The sequence below is a fragment of the Austrofundulus limnaeus genome, unplaced genomic scaffold, assembly GCF_001266775.1.
Source record: "Austrofundulus limnaeus strain Quisiro unplaced genomic scaffold, Austrofundulus_limnaeus-1.0 Scaffold501, whole genome shotgun sequence".
NCBI lineage: Eukaryota > Metazoa > Chordata > Actinopteri > Cyprinodontiformes > Rivulidae > Austrofundulus > Austrofundulus limnaeus.
Window position 1 is genome coordinate 53,922 of NW_013952903.1, and position 1,962 is coordinate 55,883.

Below are 1,962 nucleotides of genomic sequence, written 5' to 3' on the forward strand. Positions count from 1 at the left end.
AATTTAATCTGAGTCGCACACAATGTGTTTAAAAGTTAATGTCACATTTTAGGAGCTATAATAAAGTAGTTTTCACTTTATTACAAAAGGAGTAAAGCTGTCAACTTTTATTTTGAAAATACTGTTTTTTCCTTCCTGTCACGGCTTCCGTAGAGTCAAACCGTAATACCGGATGTAGACGCGCGGTTACATTTTCTACTGAAGCTGGATTTACTCCGGAGAACTTCAACAAGTAAAACAAATATTGGTTTATTTACTTTTCTGTTAAAACATTTGTTCAGTTTTTATTTAACAGGATTATTTGTGATGTTTTAGACGGATTTGAAGAGGTTTATCTCTTTAAGACACTTTGTAACTTCCCTTTATGTCCTCATGGGTCAGAGGACAGGAAGGTCCAGAGGACAGGAAGGTCCAGAGGACAGGAAGGTCCAGAGGACAGGAAGGTCCAGCAGGTGAGATGGACAGGAGGACACGGATGTCTTCAGAGTCTCGCGGCTGTTTTCGGAACCTCTTCACGGTGGTTCTGGTCTTGGTTCGAGGTAAACATGATTATTTTAAAGTTTCATTTTCTGTTTGTCCCGAAAAGGTTCTGGTTCTGACCAACCCGGAACAGATGAGACAGATTAAAAACATTTAATCAGAGTTATTTGTTTACGTTTGAAGATGAAACGTTGTTTACGATCTAAAAGGAGGTAAACAAACATCTGAGCACTGCACAGTCTGACCTTCAGGGTGACGTGTTTCTAAATGTGTCACAGTTCACGGTCAGGTGGTTCTGGTCCCACCGACCCAGGTGCACCTGGACGGGTCCCAGCTGACCTGGACCCGGGGCTCAGAGGAGTCCAGCATCACCTACACAGTGGAGTATCTGAGGTGGGTTCTGAGCCGGTCCTGGTTTCTGTGGGTTTCAGGACCGGTCTGAACCTCCTGTCTTTGGTTCTGGTCCACAGGCCGGGCTCAGAGAAGTGGGACGTGGATCCAGACTGTCTCAGCACAGCRCTCACCTCCTGTAGTCCCGGTTCGGTCCGGTCCGTGTCTCGGCCCGGAGAGGACTGCGTTCAGCTGCGTGTTCGAGCTGAGCGAGCCGGGTCGCAGTCAGAACCGGTCCACGCCTGCAGCAGTTCAGGTACGTGTTCCAGAACCAGGACCAGAACCGTCCTGTTAGAAATGACTGAGCTGTGGACCGGTTCTCTGCAGGTGGGCCGTGTTCTCCTCGGGTCCAGCTGACTGCAGGGCCCGGTTCTGTGACGGTCCACCTGAACAGGAACCACAGCCTGTTCCTGGACCACGCGGCCCACGCTGAGTACCGGGTTTACTTTGGACCGGAGGGACAGGAGCTGCAGGTGAGACCAGCAGTTTGGACTCTCAGAACCGTCTGTGACCCGTGGACTACAGGAACAGAACCTGACCCAGAACCTCAGGAAGGATCTGGTTCCTGTTCTTCTGTTGACGTCATGGGTCACAACAAGAACTGGTCTGAGGTCCAGGTCCTGACGGGCCAGAACCTGTGCAGCTGTGGTTCTGGGTCTGTTGMTCTAAGCCTCTCCTTCTGACAGGAACACAAGAACTCACACTCCTCCACCATGATCCAGAACCTGGAAGCGGGTCGGCGGTACTGTGTCAAGGTCCAGTTCACGCTGCATGATGARGTCATCGGACCCTCCAGCTGTGTCCAGTGTCAGACCGTCCCTGGGTCCAGTAAGACTTCCTGTCCAAGCTGTGGACCAACATCTGGGTCCTCACTGGCTCTGCATGTGGTCCAGTTCTCTGTGTGCCGGTTCTGAGGTCCAGATGTCTGTAACCCGGTTCTGTTCCTCAGGCGGACCGACCCGAACAACAGCCATAACAGTGGTGGTGGTGGTGGTGGTCCTGGTTCTGCTCCTCGTCGGGTTCTTCTARGTTGTCATCTGCAAACAGAAGAGGATCAAAGAGGTTCTGAGACCCCCGATCACCATCCCAAAG

At 51.1% G+C, this 1,962-nt stretch overlaps 1 protein-coding gene across 1 annotated transcript; it reads left to right on the top strand.

Moving 5' to 3' along the window:
- Positions 1 to 71: 71 nt before the first annotated feature.
- Positions 72 to 1,962, top strand: ifngr2 (interferon gamma receptor 2; the record flags this gene model as incomplete). Its single annotated transcript, XM_014025809.1, is given in 6 exon segments — positions 72 to 539; positions 759 to 873; positions 951 to 1,126; positions 1,198 to 1,343; positions 1,557 to 1,698; positions 1,820 to 1,962. Coding segments are annotated over 6 exon segments (897 nt in total), but the record flags the coding sequence as incomplete, so codon positions are not given.